The sequence below is a fragment of the Staurois parvus genome, unplaced genomic scaffold (genome assembly GCF_062004578.1).
Source record: "Staurois parvus isolate SC_StPar_1 unplaced genomic scaffold, SC_StPar_1.0 ptg001146l, whole genome shotgun sequence".
In the NCBI taxonomy this organism is placed as follows: domain Eukaryota; kingdom Metazoa; phylum Chordata; class Amphibia; order Anura; family Ranidae; genus Staurois; species Staurois parvus.
In genome coordinates, this window is record NW_028318942.1 from 2,366,090 (window position 1) to 2,389,351 (window position 23,262).

General features: G+C 39.7%; 1 protein-coding gene across 2 annotated transcripts in view; it reads right to left on the bottom strand.

The window, feature by feature from the left end:
- Nucleotides 1-23,262, bottom strand: part of LOC149439237 (embryonic protein UVS.2-like) — a 62,195-nt gene that overhangs the window by 13,038 nt on the left and 25,895 nt on the right. Inside the window, exons 2-12 of one of the 2 annotated variants that reach the window (XM_089659299.1) lie at nt 23,032-23,059; nt 21,982-22,047; nt 20,919-21,053; nt 20,715-20,832; nt 19,870-20,045; nt 19,708-19,789; nt 19,482-19,609; nt 18,494-18,609; nt 15,676-15,901; nt 14,400-14,518; nt 13,094-13,312 (exon numbers count right to left, since the gene is read on the bottom strand). In XM_089659299.1, coding sequence (XP_089515425.1) covers nt 13,094-13,312; nt 14,400-14,518; nt 15,676-15,901; nt 18,494-18,609; nt 19,482-19,609; nt 19,708-19,789; nt 19,870-20,045; nt 20,715-20,832; nt 20,919-21,053; nt 21,982-22,047; nt 23,032-23,059 — 1,413 coding nt within the window. Of the gene's footprint in view, nt 1-13,093; nt 13,313-14,399; nt 14,519-15,675; nt 15,902-18,493; nt 18,610-19,481; nt 19,610-19,707; nt 19,790-19,869; nt 20,046-20,714; nt 20,833-20,918; nt 21,054-21,981; nt 22,048-23,031; nt 23,060-23,262 lie in introns of those variants that run through there. The other variant, XM_089659298.1, reaches the window with a different exon arrangement.

Consider the following 23,262-nt stretch of genomic DNA (forward strand, 5'->3'; position numbering starts at 1 on the left):
TAAAAAAAACGACTGAAAAAATGGGCAGCACAGTGGTTACATGGTTATGGGCAAAACAGTGGTTACATGGTTATGGGCAAAACAGTGGCTAAATGGTTAGCACTTTCGCCTGCCAGTACTAGGGTCTTTGGTTTGAATCCCAGCTACAGCACCTCCTGCCTGGAGTTTGCATGTTCTCCCTGTGCCTGCGTGGGTTTCCTCCGGGTACTCCGGTTTCCTGGCACACTCCAAAGACATGCTGGTAGGTGAATTGGCTCCGGTCTAAATTGTTCCTAGTATGTGTATGTTTGAATGTAAGTTAGGGACCTTAGATTGTACGCTCCTGGTGGGTTAGGGACTGATGTGAATGTACAATATATATTGAAGGACTGCGTAAATTGATGGCGCTATATAAGTACCTGGAATAAATAAATAAAAAATGTGTTAAAATAATTCATGTGGTTAATCTTTTGCAAATGCGCAATTCACAAAGAATTGTGCGGTAAATAATTCTTGTGGTAAAATTAGTAATTACCGCATATTTTGAAGTTGCAATTTATCGCACGGTAGCTGGTTGTTGAGGAGGCCAGCCGCGGCGTCCTTAACAATGGTTGACTCATCAGCTGTCAGCGGGTTTCCAGCTGACAGCTGAATGTAAACAAAACATGCCGGCAATTAAAAATTATGAAGAATAAATAGCGTGGGGGGTCCCTCATCCATGCCAGGCCCTTGGTGCCTGGTAAGGATTTTAAGGTAAACCTCACGCCAACATTAAAAAAAAAGTCCCTCAGGTCTGGTGTGGATTTTGGGGGAACCCCACACCAAATTTTTTTTTAAAAATGGTGCTGGGGTCCCCCCAAAATCCATACCAAACCTAAGGGTCTGGTATGGATTTGGGGGGGACCCAACTCTTTTTTTTTTGTTTTGACATAGGGTTCCCCTTAAAATGCATACCAGACACAAAATGCCTGTTACGGATTGGGGGGACTCCCACGCTGCATCTGAAAAAATATCGCCAACAAAACCCTGGTGATAAATATCACATCTTTTTTTTATCATTCTGTTCCATTTGTGAATTGGACTTAACAGCTTACCGCATGTTTTTTGCAATATTTACTGACATTTTTCATTCTGTGTTAAATATCACAAAATCACGATTTTTTTTTATTTGTGAATTGAGCATTTTTCTAACCGCATGTGATAATTTATGCAAATGAGGCACATGACCTTGTTATTGCATGTGGTAATCTTTAGTGAATTGACTCCAATTTCCTGTAGCGTGTCTGTAGGATTACATTCCTTGAAAGTTATGGAAACACAGAAACTTGCCTTGGATCAGAATGAAGCTGAATGGTTGTATAACCAGAAATGAGTTGTATCATACATAAAAAGTTACACAGAGCAATGAAACCAATACAAACAATATAAATGATTTGGAACATACCCTGGAGGTGTAGCTGGTTGCTAAACACTGAATACTATCTATGGCTATTGGCCATGCTGCCACCTTCTGCTAGGCTTGGGGAACCAGAAACTGCAAAAAAAGAAAGAGAAAGAGAAGCGCCAAACAGCCTCACAGTGTAGTAATATTTTATTCAGTAAAGAAATCTTAAAATCTGTAAATATTGCACTCACAGGTCAAGAAGGATAATGGGCATACAACCGAGCAGAGAAAGTCCCATAAGAAGAGGATCAGTTAGCTCCAGCTGTCGCTAATGAACCGGCCACCACCGCTGCAGGGGAGACGCTAATAATGCTGGATAGAATGGATGCCTCTGCACAGGATCACCCATTGATTTATGATGTAATATTTTTTATTTGATTATGAATTTTCTGTTCCAAATCATTCCAGACGTGCTGATATTGGATCAATAATGATAATCGACATTTCATTTTACTTCAATCTATTTATAATCAATTATATTCTATATATATATATATATATATATATATATATATATATATATATATATATATATATATATCTAGCAATATTTTATTTCATTCATGTATTAGATTTTTTTTCTTTTTATCACTATCCACATTATGGATATGGTTTCATTTTACCTTACTCTCTTCCCCATGATAAATACATTCTATCTGGGAACTACCTATGGAACAGCCCGGTCCACCATGCTGTTCTTTAAGTACAGTATAGCATATATCACTTATACAAAAGGGTTTTCTATATATGAAATTTATTTATTCACATATATATTTTGATTTGCAAATTACATCTGAAATAAGCCAGCACACCTCATATTCCTGTGTAGAAGCGGAAAACCCAGATACTCCTGCGCTTAGGGATGGACTCAATGTCATTAGGACCTCATAACGAAATTCTTGGGATATGCACGCCTTGCTGCGCTCAAAAGACCGGGGGAGTCCAAATATACTGAATAGAGAAAAACAAACAGAGGGCGCACCGGCCTAGTGCATTGCCTTAAAAATGTCTTTATTAAATGTTAATTGACAATCTGTGAGTACAATGTCTACCTTTCACCTCATATTCCTATAGGTATGCTCATATGTAATATATATATATATATTTTTTATTAATTTTTTTAATAATAGCAAGAAAAAAAAAACTTAGGAAAAATATTGATATGAAACTTATTTACATACATTTGTTAATAATATATTTTTTTAAGTCCAGAGTTACTATCCATGAATGTATTTGTCATTGCATAGAGATTAAATTATATCAAATTATTGTATATACACACATAAGGATTACCCATCACAATGCCATCAATTGGTTATTTCGTTTGCTCTATTTTTATGTATTTTGTAACTCAAACTTAATATGCAATAGATTTTTCATATGCTGCATAGATCACACAACAACCGGCAGCATCTGGTAGGATGACTAAGGGTGATTACCCACACTATGTGGCACTATATAACGCATTACATTGTTTCACCTGTTTCACTTTGTTGATATCACATAGTATGTATGCAGCTTTTTAATATTTTGGTATACACTAGTGCAGTGCACTTATTGGTATATACTGTATCTACCATCACTGCTGGACAAGTATTTAAATTTCGGAGGTTGCTGTTAGTTTGACAAAGAAAGGATATAATTTACTGTCTGTATTTTATGATTCTTTATGGTTGATCCCAAGCAGCAAGAGATTTGCATGGCAATCCTGTGTAGAGCTGTCCTTTCCAGCCAGCTTCTCCCCCGCAGTGATGGTGGCCGGCTCATTAGCGGTGGCTGGAGTTGGCTGCTCGGATCCACTGGGTATAGGACTTTCTCTGCTCGGTTATATGCCTATTCTCCTTGACTTGTGAGTTCAATATTTACTGGTTTTGACATTGCTTTAGTGAACAAAATATTATTACACTATGAGGCTGTTTGCCACCCCTCTATCCCTTTTGTTTTTTTTACTGAAGATTATGCCCCTTGGTTATGTCAGGAACAGCACTTGAGGCCCCCTATATCAATTTGACCACCATTGATAAAAAGGGTATTTCTTTCTAGATCATTTTAGTATCACTGTGAGAGTGCATTTTTGTACTTACCTGTAAAATCCATTTCTTGGATTAGGCGTTTGAAAAAGCAGCTTTATTAACCCTTACACATAAGGGGTATGCACCACCTACAGGGGATTGGACACTGGCAAAAAATACAGGAAATTCTCTCCTATAGAATCCCTTTCCTGCAGGAAGTATCTCAGTTTTGTAGCATGCCATACACCCCAACATGGAGGGGAAGGACCTCTGTGTCTCCTGATATACTAAAAAAAATGGATTTTACAAGTACATAAATCCAGTTTTCTCTATCTTACATCACGGGATGTGCGCCGTCCATGATGGTGATCTTTCAGAATCTGTCTGGTCCATCCTTGTAGTGATGGATAGGGAGGAGAAAAAGCAAAGAAAATTTCAAATTCCTGAATTGGTGGAGCGGCTTTTGGGAGCCCTTACAACTGAGGATTGCGAGAGGTAAGTACAGCTGGGAACCGGGGTGGGGAGGTGGTCAGGTGTTAGGTCACGTTTACATATTTTCTGTGAAGGCGAACTAACCCTTTAAAGATTTACATATACACTGCTCAAAAAAATGAGAGGAACACTTTGAAAACACATCAGATCTCAATGGGAAAAAATCCCCTGCTGGATCTCTATATTGATATGAACTGGGTAATGTGTTGGGAACATAAGGATGCCCCATCGTTTGATGGAAATACAAATTATCAACCTACAGAGGACTGAATTCAAAGACACCGAAAATCAAAGTGAAAAAATGATGCAGCCTTCTAGTCCATTTTGCTGAAATTTCATTGCAGCAACTCAAAATGGTCCTCAGTAGTTTGTATGGCCCCCATGTGCTTGTATGCATGCCTGACAATGTCGGGGGAGGCTCCTAATGAGACCACGGATGGTGTCCTGGGGGATTTCCTCCCAGATCTGGACCAGGGCATCACTGAGCTCCTGGACAGTCTGAAGTGCAACCTGGCAGCATCGGATGGACCGAAACATGATATCCCAGAGGTGTTCTATTGGATTTAGGTCCGGCTAGCGTGGGGACCATTCAATGGTATCAATTCCTTCATCCTCATAAAAATGCCTGCATACTCTCGCCACATGAGGCCGGGCATTGTCGCGCACCAGGAGGAACCCAGGGCCCACTGCACCATGGTAGAGTCTGACAATGGGTCCAAGGATTTCATATTGATACCAAATGGCAGTCTAGCCTGTAGAGGTCTGTGTGTTCCTCCATGGATATGCCTCCCCAGACCATCACTGACCCACCACCAAAATGATCATTCTGAACGATGTTACAGGCAGCATAACCTTCTCCGCGGCTTCTCCAGACCCTTTCACATCTGTCACATGTGCTCAGGGTGAACCTACTCTCATCTGTGAAAAGCACAGGGCTCTAGTGGCGGACCTGCCAATTCTGGTGTTCAATGGTAAATGCTAATCGAGCTCTATGGTGCAGGGCAGTGAGTACAGGACCCACTAAAGGACTTTGGACCCTCAGGCCACCCTCCATGAAGTCTGTTTCTGATTATTTGCTCAGAGACATTCACACCATTGGCCTGCTGGAGGTCATTTTGTAGGGCTCTGGCAGTGCTCATCCTGTTCCTCCTTGCACAAAGGAGCAGATGCCGGTCATGCTAATGGATTAAGGACCTTCTACGACCCTGTCCAGCTCTCTTAGAGTACCTGCCTGTCTCCTGGAATCTCCTCCATGCTCTTGAGACTGCTGGGAGACACAGCAAACCTAGAAATGGCATATATTGATGTCCCATCCTGGAGGGGTTGGACTGCCTGTGCAACCTCTGTAGGGTCCAGGTATGGCCTCATGCTACCAATCGTGACACTGACCGTAGCCAAATGCAAAACTAGCGAAAAACAGTCAGAAAAGATGAGTAGGGAAAAAATGTCAGTGGCCTCCACCTGTAATTCCCATAATCCATAAGAGAACAGATCATTATCTAGGCATGCAACCTAGCTGGCTAGGAAAGTGTGTGTGTTGGGGGGGGGGGAGTGAGTATTAACTCCTCTCCTAAACCATACCAGGTCACATGTAATTTGGAGGGTACCTTGCATGTTGATGGGGACAAAGGCCTCTTCAACATATCCCTGGATTGATGGATATGAGGGTCTATGAGGAGGGAGTTTTGGAATCTGGAAGCACTTTAAGGACTTCTGTGGTGTTAGGCAAAGGTTTGGCTTGAGTGAATGGACTAAATCTGGCCATTTAATTCCCTCATTTGGCTGACCTCAAACAGCTAGAGCTTGTGTTAAACCCTTCATCTGCCCAAACCCAAATACAATTCATATTAACAAGGAGCAGGCTGATAACATATTATAATAATTAGGGCTGGGAGATTTTTAGTTGGCATTTCCCAATAGTGGTTACAATTACGCTATGCTTACTGCAGTGCAGTTCTTTTCAATAGAATATACCTCATGGGGGTTTAAATCTGTACTCAGTGTGAAATTTAATACATGATCTATAGATTTCAAAGTTCTATAATTCACACTATGTAAAAAATTGTTACATTCCCCTATGAGTTGATTTCTAAATGTCTTAGAATTCTTTTATAGATGATAAACTCTCTTTGGGTGTATATTTCAAGGCTACAAATTTTGATTGAGATAAAAAAAAATATTCATAAATGTTTTTTTATTTCATTTATTTTAATATTTTGCACACAATAAGCTTTTTGAATCTTTCTAGGGTATTCTGTAGGGCCAGGACAAAATGTTTTGTGCCTGCATTTAGAATTTATTGCTTACTATCAAAAGGAATAATTTTCAACTTTTGTATTTTTTTTTCTAATCTGAGATGCTGGCTAATGAAAACCTAGCCCGGGTGACGACGGTGCTGGACCCCTGGACAGGCAAGTGTCCTCATATTAAAGTATTTTTAGCTGCTGACTTTTAATTTTTCTTTTATGTGGGGGGAGACTGGAACCCCTCTTTAAGTCCAATGCTGGTCATGGCTTGAAGGCACACTATTAATGCTTTTCATTTTCAGCTTAAAGCTAAATTCCAGGTATTGATATCTTTTCATACAACTTTGTTACATTTTTCTAGCTTGGACCAATGTAAGTATACTGTACATGTTCCATACCTTGAAGCTGGAAATCACTGTATTAGCAACCACTACTACAGTGATCCTGACTGTCTTCCACATCCCATGCCAAGTGGTTGCCCTACAGTGTAGTGAATACAGGGGATCACTTGATAGGCATGGTGCCATTCAGAGAACACTTTGCATGTTCTTAATGGATGCAAAACATTCTTGATTGGAAAAGGTGAACATCGTGACACGTGACAGTACATGACCCAGAAGTAACAATCATTGTAGCAGTGGAGACTCTTACAGTAATTTTAAGCTTGTAGGGCGGATTGGCCAGGTATGGAATATACAGACATACATAGGTCCAAGCAGGACCAATGTAACTATGCAAAAATATTCTGGAATTCTCCTGGGCCATGAAAGGGCCTAAATGGGGTTTTCTTCACTGTTTTGGGTAATCTGTACACCCTGTCAATCTCTCCTCTGGACTTTGAGCCAATAAAACCTGCAAGTAAAGATTGACAGAGTGGATGTTGTGACTGCTTTGGGGCAGCTGTAGGCCATATTACCAATAGCAATGCTAGGAGGACCTTAAAAATCCAGGAACCCTTTAGGTGGTCATTGCAACATGTGGGACAATACCTGGGATTGCCCTGGCTTATTTTGAGGTAATTGATTCAAGAATTTTTGTTGTGGTGACTGTGAGGGGAGCAATGAACAGCAGGACTGAGGAATTTTGTTTTTTAACATATGAGCTGTGATTTGTACTGTCTCTGAGGACTCAGAGGACATCATAAGTGAGCTGCTCTGTCTCAGCCAAGTTTTTGTCTGTTTCTGAGAAGAGGCTGGCAGCACTCTTTGCCTCTTTAATTGGCAGTCATGTTTTTTCTGTTGGCCTCAGAAAGTCTACTGTGTGACCCTTGTGGCCAGAAACTCTGAAGTCAGAAAGCTACATGACTGAGCACATGGCACCCTGCTAGAAGCCATCCTATGTGCTGACATCCGCCCCTCTAAAACCAGATGCCGTTCCGGTAATGTAAGCCGCATCAAGGTGTCACTATAAGTGTTATGACCAGGGGCGGACTGACCATTTGGAAACTCGGGCACTGCCCGAGGGCCCGAGGTCAGTAGGGGGCCCCATGAGATGCCCCTGGTACCTTTTTCATAGGCTTTTTTGAGTTTGGGCAAGGACACAGGGGCCCCATGATCCCCTATTGCCCGGGGGCCCCAGGAGTTGTCAGTCCGCCCCTGGTTATGACTAGTCTGCTGTGCCAATAACATTGCTGAGAGTGGCTGTGTCAGTGAGAAGCTGTTACCAACTTGCTTGAGAGCAACCTTGCTGCTGTTCTTCACCTGTTAATTGTTACTTCCACTTAACCAAATAATAACTGTGCCATTCTACTTGGTCTTGGTGTGCCTTTTCTCTACCTTGGGTTCCAACCAATTGGCCCCACCTGCATGTGTAAATAAGAAACTTGGATTCCATTCTTTCTTCATCCCTTGTTCCACCTTGCATGGTGTGATGGCCCTATTCTTTTTGCAAGATTGCTGGGGAGTGATAAGTACCCCTAATCTAACAAGAAGACACTCAATTACTGTGCAGGAAGATTTTCTTGCAAGGTTTTGGCTGCTCTGCTTTTCCTGGGATTCTACTAGAAGGAATGTGAGTTCACCCTCCCCTAGGTACGATAAGTACATAATCTACCTTATTGTTTTACAGGTTCATTTTTCATCTACCATTTGGCAGTGCATCTCACAGAGGAAGGAGCTGGAACGAATAAATGGACTTTGCATTTTAATGTTCACTTTAACCTCCTTGGTGGTATTCCCGAGTGTAGCTCAAGGTAAAGTTTCAGTACCAAAAGCGGTAACCCCGAGCTACACTCGGGCTTACCATGCGGCGTTGCTCAGGGATTCCCTGCAGCGCGTACTTTGTCCTGCGCTCCTGCGATGTGTCCCCTGCAGCGTCCCCGCCCATCTCCTCCGGCCAATGCCGGCATCTGGATTCCGTGTTCGGGTCCCTGCAAACGTCGGGACGTGCGGGGGCTTGAACGGCGGCAAATTTAAAGTTTTTTAGAAACTGTCATTTTCTTAGAAATTAATTTGACATAGTAAAACATTACTGTATCAAACCATTTCACATATATTTTGTCCCGAGTGCTTTGTCCTGTGCCCTGCCTACATTTTGACTGTTCTTTCTGCCTGGAAACTTAGAAAAGTCCATGGTATCCAAAAAGCATCCCTTTAGGTCAAAAGCGGTTTTAGACCGGCTAGAGAACAGCGATAATAAATCAGAATCACTTGCAGAATTAAGTGATAATGATTTGTGGGGAAATTCGTCATCAGACACTGAAAATGATTTTGCGACTTTGCTCAGCGATGTGCGAACTTGGCGCTATATTTCAAATTTCAGTGTTTTTGGTTTGATTATATTATTGAATTAAAATTATTATATTATTATTTTTGTGATTATTTATGAAATTATATTTTATGATTTCGTGTTTCAAGTTTTATTCTATCCGGAATGTTTACTAGACTCTTGTTCGGACAGATGTCAGTGAGTTATTCCTAAATATTACACCCTACAATAAAAAAAAGACATATTTCCATGCAAAAAAATTTACCGATTTCAGCACAGAAATATGGACATAATCAGACCGCTAGGGAGGTTAAGTGAAGCTGCACCTTGAGGAAACAGGGACTATGTCACACAAAAATAATAACACAGATGGATCAATGCTTTAATATATTTTATTTTTATGAGGAAAAGGGAAAAATCAGTTCAGGCTGTCATATACAGCACAAAAGAAATATCCAGCCACTCCTTCAAAATAATAAGTACGAAAGGGAAACATAAAGAAATAGTTATAAGAATTATCACTATAGAATGAATGTAAATCAAACTAAAACCATAAGATGCCAATATTTGCTCCCATATTCCTGACAAAGCCAATCAAAATACCAAAGTGTAGATATCAATTGGGACAAAATTAATAATTGTTATTTTGTCATTTAAAAGTAATTGCAAACACGAACATGATCCGATGTAGATTTATTCATTATATATGTACTGTATGTACAAATGTGTGAACTTTTGTATACATGCTCCATCAAATTCACATTGGGTCCTGTAGTGACGCCAGCTTACTTCCAGAACCGGTAGATTTTCTCTTTGTGCCATCTGTTGCTCTTCTATTTAACTGTAATTAAAGAAAGGTCAATGTCGTCAATTAAATCCATATTTAAATAATACCTAGGACATTTTGTTTTAATCTCTCATTGATCTATTAAAAAAAACAAAAAAACAGAAAAACATTCAAATGGATTTGTATATCCAGTAGTAATGCTGTATACTCAACAAGTATCTCCCATACATTCTCGTTTGTATATCCAGTAGTAATGGTGTATACTCAACAAGTATCTCCCATACATTCTCCTTTGTATATCCAGTAGTAATGCTGTATACTCAACAAGTATCTCTCATACATTCTCGTTTGTATATCCAGTAGTAATGGTGTATACTCAACAAGCATCTCCCATACATTCTCGTTTGTATATCCAGTAGTAATGGGGTATACTCAACAAGTATCTCCCATACATTCTCGTTTGTATATCCAGTAGTAATGGGGTATACTCAACAAGTATCTCCCATACATTCTCGTTTGTATATCCAGTAGTAATGGTGTATACTCAACAAGTATCTCCCATACATTCTCGTTTGTATATCCAGTAGTAATGGGGTATACTCAACAAGTATCTCTCATACATTCTCGTTTGTATATCCAGTAGTAATGGTGCATACTCAACAAGTATCTCCCATACATTCTTGTTTGTATATCCAGTAGTAATGGTGCATACTCAACAAGTATCTCCCATACATTCTCGTTTGTATATCCAATAGTAATGGTGTATACTCAACAAGTATCTCCCATACATTCTCGTTTGTATATCCAGTAGTAATGGTGCATACTCAACAAGTATCTCCCATACATTCTCGTTTGTATATCCAGTAGTAATGGGGTATACTCAACAAGTATCTCCCATACATTCTCCTTTGTATATCCAGTAGTAATGGTGCATACTCAACAAGTATCTCCCATACATTCTCCTTTGTATATCCAGTAGTAATGGTGTATACTCAACAAGTATCTCCCATACATTCTCCTTTGTATATCCAGTAGTAATGGTGTATACTCAACAAGTATCTCCCATACATTCTCGTTTGTATATCCAGTAGTAATGGTGTATACTCAACAAGTATCTCCCATACATTCTCGTTTGTATATCCAGTAGTAATGGTGTATACTCAACAAGTATCTCCCATACATTCTCGTTTGTATATCCAGTAGTAATGGTGTATACTCAACAAGTATCTCCCATACATTCTCGTTTGTATATCCAGTAGTAATGGGGTATACTCAACAAGTATCTCTCATACATTCTCGTTTGTATATCCAGTAGTAATGGTGCATACTCAACAAGTATCTCCCATACATTCTCGTTTGTATATCCAGTAGTAATGGTGCATACTCAACAATTATCTCCCATACATTCTCGTTTGTATATCCAGTAGTAATGGTGCATACTCAACAAGTATCTCCCATACATTCTCGTTTGTATATCCAGTAGTAATGGTGCATACTCAACAAGTATCTCCCATACATTCTCGTTTGTATATCCAGTAGTAATGGGGTATACTCAACAAGTATCTCCCATACATTCTCGTTTGTATATCCAGTAGTAATGGTGCATACTCAACAAGTATCTGCCATACATTCTCCTTTGTATATCCAGTAGTAATGGTGCATACTCAACAAGTATCTCCCATACATTCTCCTTTGTATATCCAGTAGTAATGGTGTATACTCAACAAGTATCTCCCATACATTCTCGTTTGTATATCCAGTAGTAATGGTGTATACTCAACAAGTATCTCCCATACATTCTCGTTTGTATATCCAGTAGTAATGGTGTATACTCAACAAGTATCTCCCATACATTCTCGTTTGTATATCCAGTAGTAATGGTGTATACTCAACAAGTATCTCCCATACATTCTCGTTTGTATATCCAGTAGTAATGGTGTATACTCAACAACTATCTCCCATACATTTATCTGCTAAGAATAATAAACGGTAAGACTATGAATATTATCTTGCCTGTTGGTCTTTATTTTGATATGCTGTATTGCATTAACAGATTTTAATTTCACTAAAGGTAATGTGAAGATCATGTCTGCTTAAAGGGGGACTAGAGTGGGTTTTAGTCAATTGTATTTTAGTTTTTTTATATTGCTATTTTTGTTTTACTGTATTGACAATTTTATATTACATATAAATATTTAATATACAGCTGTTTCTTTTTTTCACTGTGTGAAGTAAGAGCTTGCTGGGTTGTCTAATAGGAAAACCGTGTGTACTTTCCTGCGCTCCAAGAAATAATTTGCCAAAGGGAGGCCAAGGGAACCAGGACAGGAGTGGCCTACAGATAATCCTTCGGGGAAGCAGACCTCCTCAGACGGGGTAAATCGACCACTGGGAAAAGAGCAGACAGGTGGGGCAAACACCAAGTACATTATCCAAGAGTTGTTCAAAGGTGTAAAAGACAAAAACATACTCACAGACATAGCATGTATAAAAAGCTTTGCATAATGGAGATGGCCGCAACAACAGCCAAGGTGTTCTGACTGTCAGTGTGGTCAGGTGACTGACGCATTTCGGGGATGAGTAGCACTGAGGAAAGGGACTCGTCCCCGAAAAGCATCAGCCACCTGACCACACTGACAGTCAGAACACCTTGCCTGTTGTTGTGGCCATCTCCATTATGCAAAGCGTTTTATACATGCTATGTCTGTGACTATGTTTTTGTCTTTTACACCTTTGAATATATTTTGGATAATGCAGTAGGTGTTTGTGCCACCTGTCTGCTCTTTTCCTTATCTAATAGGAAAGCCTAGTGCTGTACTTGTTTAATGAAATGGAAGATCATTCAGCTGTGCGTGTAACTTGAGATCCTGCTATTAAAATCTATATTTACACCATAGCAATATAAAAAAATGTATGCAACATTTTTTTTATTAAACTAGCTAAAAGAAATAAAAAAAGTGTTTTTTTTAATTATCTTTTGCTCCTGATCATAATAAATAACTACAAGCACACCTTATAAAAAGTCAGTTGTGTTCATGTAGTCAGATCTGACCATAGACCTGCAGCGTCAGGGAAGCACAACGAATGTGTAGTTTAAGAAAGCTGGAAGTACAACCTACATTTGTGATGAGCAAACATGGCTGCCCCTTATGTACACATAACTACAAACTATTAAAACATACGAGATTTCTAAAATTATACTAATACGTTTGTTTACAGTAAGCTTATCATATGTATGTATATAAAATCCTGCATTGAATTGTTGCCATGTGATTGGCTGATTAGCAATTTGTGTTACCAAGCAATGAAACAAGTGTACCTAATAAACTGGCAAGTGAGTGGAATTCAAGGTAAATGTGCTTTTTAACGAAATGAGACTTCTATTTTCCTTTAATTTCCATTGCTAATATTAGACATAAGCAGATAGCTACTCACAGAAGGTGTAGGAGATTTGGAAGCCCTTCGCCTGGTCAGACGCGTCACTGTGGAATACGAGAACCATAGAATTGCCTTTGGAGTACAACACAGGGATGCTGAGATCACCACAGAATGGACCCCTTTGTTTACCATCCATGAAGAGTTTTAGATAGTCATGTATACAGAATCTGGCATACTCTACATGGAAATCACTGATGGTCAGAGCAATCTGAAAAAGAAATAAAATTATGACTAACATGACACCATGTCACCAATCTACAACTGTCAATCTACTTTCTATGTCATTCACCTGTGTACAATAGACTCAAGAAACTGATCAGCACCCTCCCTTCCTCTCCCTTGTGGTCCTGTTACTCCCAATCAGGATGGCAGGAATTAGCCCAGGGCTGCAAAGTCATGTATAGCTTGATAAACAGCTTACAAGGTCACACCGCCATTGTTCAACCAGTTTCACAAAATACCATCTGCACTTCATGCCATCACTGGGAAATCATCCAGAAAGTCTTGATGGTGTTTACTAAAGGCAAATATATGGTTCACTCTTCAAGAGCAGTTGCTCCAGAGCTTAGTAAATGAGCTTTGCTGACTTCCATCATCCAATCATGTGCAAGCAAAATGCAGGGTTTTTTTTTATTGTCTTTGCACATGATTGGGTATTTTTTGCAAAGTGAAGCTTTACCTCATTTACTAAGCTCGGGAGCCACTGTACTTGCAGAGTGCAACTGCAGTTTGCAAAGTGCAGTGTCTATTTGCCATTAGTAAATCATCTTCATAGTCCTAGAGCAATCTACTTTAGATTTACCAACAGCCATGTAGCGTAATGCTCTCACCCAGGGTTTCTTTACCAGGGTTCCTCCAGAGGTTGCTAGGGGTTCCTTGAGCGATGAGCAATTTCTGCCTTTGAGATAAATGCCTTCTGACACCATTAATATGTTCAACTGCCTGTAAGGGGGTAACTCTTTCCAATGACTACAAATGTGAGGAGCATTCTTCCCATTGACCATCAGATTAATGTGTCATGAGTTGTAGATATAGTCATTTTTAGCAGGGGTTCCCTGAGACTGGAAAGTTATTTCAAGGGTTTCTATGTGTTGAAAAGGTTAGGAAAGGCTGCTCTAAACAATACATTCCACTTCCATTCATTCAGGTAGGCCCTAGTGAATGCTGCTGAATTTAAATGGGTTTGTACATTTAGACTAATGTGTCTGTCCAAGATTAAAGTTTTGTTTGTGTGTCAATTTTAGAAAATTATGGTGTCCAGTAATTAGGGAGAATTATTGAGGTATCTTGTTTACCTTATATCCAACAGGAGCTGTGATGGTGTAGTTACAGTTCATGTATGGACTGTAGTTCCCTGGATATCCCGGAGATGCAAAGCTGCCTTGAGAGTTAAAGAAGGTTCCTCCACACTGAACTGTGAGAATATAGATATAGTAAATACAGTAAGGAGATCTATAATAGTACGAAGGTCTTCAAAATGTTTCAGCACATATATATACCTGTATATATATATTTTTTTTTAAAAATGTGGAAACCTTTTGAAGAACCCCCATATATGGCATCATTTTATGTTTATGTATGTATTGTATATGCATTGTTCATCCTCTCTTTCAGAGTTCCAGGTTAGTCTTTTTCTGGGACTCCACTCTCCAACCCTCATGGCAGAATGCAGACCTAGTGATCTGCCGCTCAGGACCAAATACTGCATCGGAGCAAGAAGGGAGAGAGCCACATGCTCTACCTTACCCAGAAGTGTAGTGATGAGAGGTTACTGTAGTTGAGGGCCACCATGCAAACCTACTATTTTGTCCTAAATTGGGAAAGTACATCAAAGCCCCAATTTGTGCTGCTGTAAAATTTATTGATCCTGCTCTCCCCCATTGCACTGCTTGAGTTAAATGCTTCTTTAGTCTACAAGGAGATAAATACGTTGAAATGCTTACCATATTTCTCCCTCCCACAGGCTTCCTCCATGCTGTGAGAATGGTCCCTGAAGATGCTTCTTTTTGCTGTTTCTCTAGCCAAAGACTCTCAGATGTCATCAAGTACTACACAGGATCAGCATTCATGAATTGTGTTTGTACTTATTCCAAACTGCCCTAAGCAAAAGCAAGCATTGATCCCATGCAGTGCTGGGGGAAGGGAGTCTGGTCCCTGCACTCTACCCCAGATAATTTTGAATGACATGGTCAACCCTATAGAAGTCTATGGGGATTTGCCAACCTCTTAGTTTTGCAGTGGGGCAGAGAGCAGGGATATACAGCCAGAGAGATGATTTATACAGTATCTGATCCAAAATAATCCGTAGAGGTAAGTGTTATCACTCCTACAGTGGATCCACATACACATTGAACAATCTGTCAGCAATTTATAGTGCGAGGGCCTGACCGACTGGTTTATTCTGATTGTATATACTAAAGTAAGTGACTTTATGGATTGCTTCAAAGGTTGCAAACAGAAGTTAAAGGACATCAGACTGATGTGTCAATAGTCCCTCCTCGGCCCTACATCTATGATTCTTCAGTGTCTTTCTCTGAAAACTTTTACTACCAATAAAATAAATCAGCATACCTGAGCTATATGTAGCTTGGAAGCCGACCCCGCCAACAGCCCCGTCACTGACAAGCTCGACCAGCATATGACTTGTGGACGCGATGAGTGGAGGGATGGTTATACTGCCGCACATTTTATCCAGCAAAATAGGAGAGTTCTTAGAGGGACCATCATAGATCCTCATGTAGTCAGATTCACAATTAGGAGAGGACTGGATATTAAAGCTATTGAAATTTAGTGAAGCCTAAAAAGTGACACAAAAGAAAATGTATTATCTACAGTAAACCTTAAGCTTCACATATTTGTAACTGCAAACTGCATTATTACGTAGTTGCAAACTAATGCAATCAAGGACTCAATAAATGCTTGAACCGCTCCTTAATGAAGTGCCCTCTAGGTAGGTAGGCTTTGTTGGGTTTTTTTAGACAGAGGCTGGGTAGCAGCCTGGGATGAGTCAGCCTGGGAGTGAGGTAGTGAGTTCACCTTGGGACAGGCTGGGAGGATCTCCAGGTCAGGGCTTCTGGAGCCTTCCCATACTTCTAGAAACAGGAGGAACTTTCTAGAAGAGGGGCAGAGGAGGGGAGGAAGCCTAGATCTGCTTGTTTAGGGGAACTTGGCCATTTCCCAGACAGGAGGTTGGGCATGGAGACCAAGGACAACCCTTAAATGTGGCATAGGCTATGGAGCAGGGGAGTTGGGTTGAAGATGAACTGAGAGAAGGCTGGAGTGTGGAGCATGGGAGGGGGCTCCAGGGAGGGGAACCTATCTACAGGCAGTATGCTGGAAAGGAGGATCTCCACTGTCCAATGTCTCTTAGGGAGGACATTCTGAGCAGCAGGGAAGGAGTCAGCCCAGTGAAAGGCCTGAAAGCAGCTACCAACCCACCATGCTGACAGAAAAGGACAACAGTGTGAGTACTCCTATACCCCCTGGGCCAGATAAAGGGAGAGGGTGGCCAGGTGCAAGACCCAACTAGTTCTCATTCAGGACTACTTAAATGCTAGATTTTGGAATCCCTTGCCCAGGAATACCCTCAGAGCAGCTGAGTGAAGAAGAAGGATTCACCCGGAGTCTGGGGAGGCACACCAAGTGGACTTTGGAGCTCCTTAAAGAGACAGTGCTTTATTTTGCAGATCTCACAAACATGTATGTGGATGAAATCCAAATTAAAGTCAGGCACTGTCCCTATTATCTAACATGAAAAACAAATTATCCCATCTTCCAAACAAGGTAAAGAATGGAATAAAATAAAGGGACTTTGAATGAGTCGAAATTCGATGTATAACCACAGATTAGTAGATAAAACTATATCAAAGTTTTTTATTACAAATAACACTACACAAACATGTTAAAACACCAACCTTAGAGCTGTATACAATATATCATTGGACATATTAAATGCTGGTTTGTATGCAACATGTGAAGAAGAATCTGTTCCGATGATAGAAGAAAGAAGGAGGGCGTTCAGGATCAACACGTTTCACTACCACTGCTTCATCAGGATTACCACCAGTAGAAGAATTTACTACTACTACTACAACAACTTTATAAATCAAAATAAATTTGAATCTACTATATAATCAATATACTATAATAATTATACATATTATAACAATTCAATAACAATGGAGACAATAGAAAAATTGTCTCCATTATCTCCATTGTTATTGAATTGTTATAAATATGTATAATTACTATATTATATTGATTGTATAGTAGATTTAAATTTATTTTCATTTATATAGTTGCTGTAAATTCTTCTGCTGGCGGGGATCCTGATGAAGAAGTGGTAGCGAAACGCGTTAATCCTGAACGCCCTCCTTCTTTCATCTATAACCGGAATTCATTGCTGGTAGTTTCTTCAATGATAAAAATAGGCTTAAACAAGACACATTTGGGGGAAGAAACTTTTAACGGAAGTCTTTAGTTTAATACTATATTGAATAAAGTCGAAGAAACCTTTGATCTAATGCTATGGGGTTGATTTATTAAAGGCAAATAGACTGTGCACTCTGCAAGTACAGGTGCTCCAGAGCTTAGTAAATGAGGTAAAGCTTCCCTTTGGCTAGAATACCCAATCACATACAAGGAAAATAAAAAAAAACTGCTTTTTTTTCTTGCACATGATTGGATGATGGAAGTCAGCAGAGCTTCTGCTCATTTACTAAGCTCTGGAGCAACTGCACTTGCAGAGTGCAATTGCACTTTGCAAAGTGCAGTCTAATTGCCTTTAGTAAATCAACCCCTACGTCTTTGGATGTTGCAATATCATTACTATTGGTAACATACTTGTAAGACCCATGTTGTTCCTGCTAAAATCCCCATTCCAACAATCTCCTCACTACCAGATGTGGGGTAAAAGAAATTTAGCACATCAGAGTTGCCAGCATAGACTCCCAGCCATGAAGTGGTCATGATAGTCTGAAGACTATAAAGTGTGCCATATTGAAGGGAATTATTATTCCAACATATGGAAACATTGGTGGTTAAAGCAGAATGAGGTTCAGAGACATTACATCTTACAGGGCCTACTCCCAACCTCTGGCCCAGACATAACGTCAAACCACCACCATCTCTAAAACTCTTTCACCGTGGCAAAATAGAACAAAACAAAGCGCTGTAGTCTTATATTTATTTCAATGTACAAAAGTGTGATGTTCAGGTAGGTAGTATTTGGAACATTTCCTTGGCTGTACACTAGGCAAGTCTCATTTTTTTTAAAAGGTAAATTTCAGGTGATCTACAAAACAATCTTCAGATGGGAGTTTGTTTTCACAGCTAGGTTGCTAGACATTTAAGGTCAACATTTTGCATGTCTTCATTCCTGTTTCCTTACCTGCCCTGATGGAGCCCTGATCAACCAAACGCAGTCAGCATTATCAGGATAAGCAAAGGGATAGTTGGCAGAAGTGAAAATTCCTGTATTACTATTAAGCAAAGTAGAGCAGACATCTGAGAAGTAAGAAATAGACATATACATTGTATTTAGTTACTGGAGGAATAGATTAATAATCATATTAATAATGGATTTGTGGGAAACAGGAGAGGGGGTATTAACCTTCTATTAGATTAAAACTGCTGTAGTTTTGAACTTATAATCAAATAAACCTTGAGCTTAACCCCTTTATGATGAAAAAGTAATCCTTCAACGGATAAGTTCACATTTTGACCAAAAATAATAAATGCACATATTTTTGCAGGTAATAAAAATGTATTTTTAATATCATGTGTAGGAGGAACCTGTAAAGTATTGCTCCAGTGACTGGTGGATCGCTGGTGCCATGCAGGTCTCTTTCAGACCTGTCAGCATATCTCCTTGCCAGTACGGGATGTACGGGCACGCAGATATACTGACAGGAAGATACAATGAACTACTATGGTGCTCCACAGCGCCATGGTAGTTCATTGAGAGCTTCAAACCCACAGCCGCTAAGGCTATCGGGACTTGTGGTTCATTCATTCACAGAAAACTGAGTGAATGACAGGGCTAGCTGAGCCCCACATGGCCACACGGTTTTTAAAAAGTGACAGCTGGTACGGGGAACTTCTGCCCTTACTGCTGTCACCGGGCAGTGGGCAGTGGCTACAGCAATTTGGAACATATTACAAGTTCCCCCTAAATGAATTTGATATGCATGGGATTACCACTTATGAGTACATTATTTTTTGTGTGCCCCCCTAGTTGGGCCCAGAAATAAAAGTGAACATTTTGTTTTTGTTAAAACATTTTTTTCCAAACTGTAAAAATTAAGTTAAAATGCAATTATAAAAAGTATAATTTCTAATGTTTAAAACTCAAAAAATTGGAATGTACAGAAACTTACTGCATTGATAAAGTCGGTTAATTTTAAGGACATCCAAGGCACTCAGCCCAATTCTCTGTCCAATAGGCACATTGGGGTCAGGCTTGGGGACAATTGTGGGTTGGTTTGAAGTGTTGGTGAATGCATAGCTGGAAAGTGTTGAATGGAGATAAAATCGACATATTACCATTAAAATATGTTCTCATTTATGGGTAATTCAATAGCTAACACAAAAGTCATGACTTACGCATCATAATGCATCACTGAACCGTAGTCATATGGACTGCCCAGGTTATTGGTGTCCGCTTTAGCAAAATCACCCTGGTATCCTGTAACAAGACAAAAGCAGTGGTAATGTCTCTTTTTAGAAAACAAGGCTAAATTCTCTTTGTGTAAATGTCCCCATTACCTTCAGAGATATACTGGTAATTGATGTCAACATAATTGTCACGATCACTTCTGGCGTGTTCATGGTGGAAGCCCAGGGCATGTTGTAGTTCATGTTGTATAATCCCCCTATAGACGCAGCCACCACCCAATGAAACTGTCTGCCTTCCACCAGTTCTTCCAATATATGAGTAACAGCTAAAAATAGTAAATATACAGTTCAAAAGAGTTATGCTTTAATATAATTTAGGAACTAAAGACAACTGGTTTAATTGACACAATGATTGAATCTGAGCTACAGAAAGAAAGCAATCAACATCAGTTTGTACTAAGCCTTTAAACTTTCTAACTCATAACGGCAGGTGTATCCCTATACATGAGCCCAACTCTAGTAAGGACTATGGTGTTTGGGAGATAAGTAACATTGTGCTGACTCCAAGTACTGGATCCACTGCCCACTTTTGGACAGATGCAGTTTGTTTTATTTTGATTGTAACTATGGGTTTTTTAGGTGGAATCCTTTGAGTTTGTTGACACTCAGCCCTACTCCCCCTCAGTCACTACCATTCTTCTACTAGCTACTCAATGTATGCAGTGCTGGGATACAAATCCTACGCCCCTGTGCTGTTTCTGCTAGGTACAAAGAGAAAGGAGACCACCAAGAACACCTTGTTGTTGGCCTGTGACTTTCCTTTATATCTACAAATGTACAGAGGAGTTCTATAGTGTTTTTGGAGGAAATAGAAAAAGAGGAACTGTCATGCACAGATAGGTGCAGTAAAGTATAAGGTGTTAAAGTTTTAGATGCTCCCTACCGTTTAACTTTATGTAGAGAAATCTATCGGACAATAGACAAGACAACCTTACCCATCTTCAGCTGAGATGTTGAGATAATTGTCTCCCGTTGTAAAAGGCACAAACCTCACACAAGTCAATGACTCAAACTCTGTCATGGCGAGTGCAATCATATTCAGGTCATAGGGACCTGGAAACAGAGATAGAAGGTTGGGTTTCTACAAATAACAAATAGCAATGAATGTTTCACTGTAAGAGAATGAAGAGGTAACTCACTGTATTTGGATGATATGATGTAGGGAACAGGAACAATGCCATCATCGCTTTTAGGCCAAAGGCAAGAAGTACAGTTGATGGCGCTGCGGTCAGTCTGTACCAGAATGTCACCTCCATACAGGAGTGTTTCACTATCTAAAAATACAAAGTTTGCTTACAGTTAATGCACTAAAATGTATTAGATTTAACCTGCCCATACACTGTGAGCTGACTGAAGTTTGCAATATGGGTGGCTGTGCTGGCTCTGAAGAAGAAGGGATCTCCCTTTGAAACTCGTCAGCTTCACCCGGACAGTCTCCCCTCTCGATGGGATTCGCACGTGTCTCCTATTCCAGTGTTTCGATTTTGGATTTTATATGCCTTATATATTGCCAATTTTGTGAGTATATATTTTAATTCAATAAATTCACTCTTTTTTGCTGAGGTAATGCTCAAGGTTGGTGCGATTTTGTTTTTGTTCTTCTTTACAGTTTATATCGGGCTTTCCCAGCCTTGTGTTAGAGCTGCACAACCTTTGATGGGTTAATGGACAAACTTTCCATCCGCCCACTACTGATCTGGGTCCCTGAGCGCAGGAAGTGTTGTTTTTGTTTTTGCTGGCCCCCTTCCACCTGACGAACTTTGATTGAAAATTCAAAGAATCCAGACAGAAAATTTTCAAACTAACAGCAGCTGCACCTAATCAGATGCAGTACAATACAAGTACAGGGGCGGACTGACCATTGGGGAACTCGGGCACTGCCCGAGGGCCTGGGGTTAGTAAGGGGCCCCATGAGATGTCCCTGGTACCTTTCATAGGCTTTTTTGGGTGTGATTTGAGTGTGGGCGAGGACACAGGGGCCCCATGATCCCCTATTGCCCGGGGGCCCCATGAGTTGTCAGTCCGCCCCTGAATGTAGGAGTATACAACAGAATACAATAGGCACAGAGGGAGACTTGTACATCTGGAGGAATCCGTTAGACTCAACTTTTTTCATTAGAATTCCCTATTGTCTATTGGATTGCAGGATGGCCCTAGTACTCTCATATTGCAGTAAAGAATCCTATGATTTAGAATAATTACCTTTATTAGCGTGCAATATCTTGCTGAAGATCCCTTGAGGTACTTCTGAGCCTCTACTCTTTGAGGCTACAAATACAAAATACCCATTAGGCACATTTTGTCAAATAATTGCAACCAAAAAAAAAAGTGAATAATTTTGTGTAAATTTTGAGCTCATTATAAAAATGTAATTATATAATAATAAAAAAGGGTAGCTCTAAAAAACTGGCCCTGATTTGTGAAACTTCTGGTTGGATAACCTTTTAATCTTGTAGTTTGTGGGTGAAGTTCCCTGAATGTCATTATAACCATCACCTAAGTTAAGGGAGAAGGCTTTAAGGAGACCCTGTTGCAGGACCATTATTTTTAATAAAAAACATACATATGATTATAAGTGCATTTAACATATTTTAGGCATACCATTAACTATAAAAAACCTCCCTTGTGTAAACAGCCGAAAGCTCGGCCGAAGTTGCATCTGGTACGTGATGTCAGCAGAATCAGAGCTTTTGCTCAAGTGACATTTTATAGCTTTCCTCTTTATTCCTCCACTGGGCAGCTATATAAAAGTTTATGAGGGGAGGGACAGAGATGCTGGGCCAGCACAGACAGTAATTGGACACTCCCAGAAGAGGAGAAGGCTATGAGAAGCAATATGGGAGAGGACTGTGCTATGGAAAAGACTCTCAGATTAGTCACATTTTCATTACAAGTTCAAAGCCACATTACATGTGAATATTAAATCATTTATGTAAATAAACTACTGCAAATAAGCTTTTAAAATAATTGATTTATTATGATTTTATCTGCATTGTTTTTAATTGGTGAAAGGGTCTCTTTAAGGTAAGGGATCTTTACCCTCAGGGCTATTAAAATGTGGAATAGTCTTCCTCAGGGGTGGTTCTAGATGGACAAAGAAAAATTATTTTAAAGATTCTCTGATTGGGCTAATGGAGTTTTTATTTTTAGGAATTAAGATTTCGGATTAGGAATTGTATCAACAAAACATCTAAAAGAGAACAGAAAGAAAACAAATTTCTATTCTTTAAAGAAGAATGTTAAAAAGCTTACCAGCTTTGTTCACTCCAGGTAGATGGTACTGAAAATGGAATGTTTTGTATCAATATCTTATTTCAAATTAATGCAATGATAACAGATAACAACCCCCCAATCTCCATCTGTCAGAGTCCTCCTCAACCCTCCTGCAAATTTCTCAGCATTAGGGTAATATCCTTTTTTAAACAGATGTTATCACAACAGTCATCATTGGAAGATTATACCGTACCCTCTGCTCAACTATAA